The sequence below is a fragment of the Eimeria tenella genome, genomic scaffold (assembly GCF_000499545.2).
Source record: "Eimeria tenella Houghton genomic scaffold, Eth_scaff2639, whole genome shotgun sequence".
NCBI classification, from domain to species: Eukaryota; Apicomplexa; class Conoidasida; order Eucoccidiorida; family Eimeriidae; genus Eimeria; species Eimeria tenella.
Genome location: NW_013542513.1, coordinates 1,608 through 2,427, shown reverse-complemented (window position 1 = coordinate 2,427; position 820 = coordinate 1,608). Strand labels below are relative to the sequence as shown.

The following is an 820-nucleotide window of genomic DNA, read 5'->3' as shown; positions in this document are numbered from 1 at the left end:
TGCAGCGACCAGCTGTTGCTGCTGCTGCTGCTGTTGCTGCTGCTCCTGCTGCTGCTGCCGTTGCTGCTGCCCCTGGGTCTGTTGCAGCACCGAATGCTCTAGGGAATTCTGTTGCTGCTGCTGCCGCTGCAGCTCTTGCTGCTGCTGCTTATGCTGTTGCTGTTGCTGCAACCGCAGCAGCTGCTGCTGCTGCTGCTGCTGCAGCTTGCGGCGCCGAGAGGCGCGTCTCCAGGCGAACTGCAGCAAAGCGCAGGGGAGCTGCTGCCCCTGAAAGCTGGCTAGCTGCTCAGCTAGCCAATAGTCTCTGCGGCTAGCTGGGTAGCCAGCTGACTGGCTAGCTGGCCAGCTAGCTGACTGGCTAGCTGGCTAGCTAGCTGGCTGACTCGCTAGATGGCTAGCTAGCCAGCTAGCCACCTAGCTGACTGGCTAGCTGGCTGGCTACCAGGCTAGCTAGCCACCTCACTGCCTAGCTAGCTAGCTAGCTAGCTAGCTAGCCAGCTACCCCACTGCCTAGCTAGCTAGCTGGCTAGCTAGCTGGCTAGCTGGCTAGCCAGCTAGCCAGCTAGCTGGCTAGCTAGCTGGCCTTCGCAATTGCTTGCGTACCTGTATTCGCAGGGCCATTGTCTCCTCCCTTTGTTGCTGTTCCGCTTGCTGTGCTGCTGCTGCGGCTGCTTCCTTTTCTGCTGCTGCTGCTGCTGCTGCTGCTCGCAGTGCTTCAGCTAGAGGTGCAGCAAAGTCTCTGAGGGCTTTGCTGCGCACCGCCGACACTTGCAGCAGCAAAACGCGAGCAGCACAAAGCCGGGCTAGCCACTGGCCTGCA

At 60.7% G+C, this 820-nt stretch overlaps 1 protein-coding gene across 1 annotated transcript in view; it reads right to left on the bottom strand.

Moving 5' to 3' along the window:
* Positions 1 to 603: 603 nt before the first annotated feature.
* The window catches only part of ETH_00042830 (uncharacterized protein), a gene marked incomplete at both ends in the record, with an annotated part of 581 nt that continues 364 nt past the window's right edge, over positions 604 to 820 (bottom strand). Inside the window, one exon of the mRNA XM_013375282.1 lies at positions 604 to 815. Within this exon, the coding sequence (XP_013230736.1) occupies positions 604 to 815 (212 nt within the window). The remainder of the gene's footprint in view (positions 816 to 820) is intronic.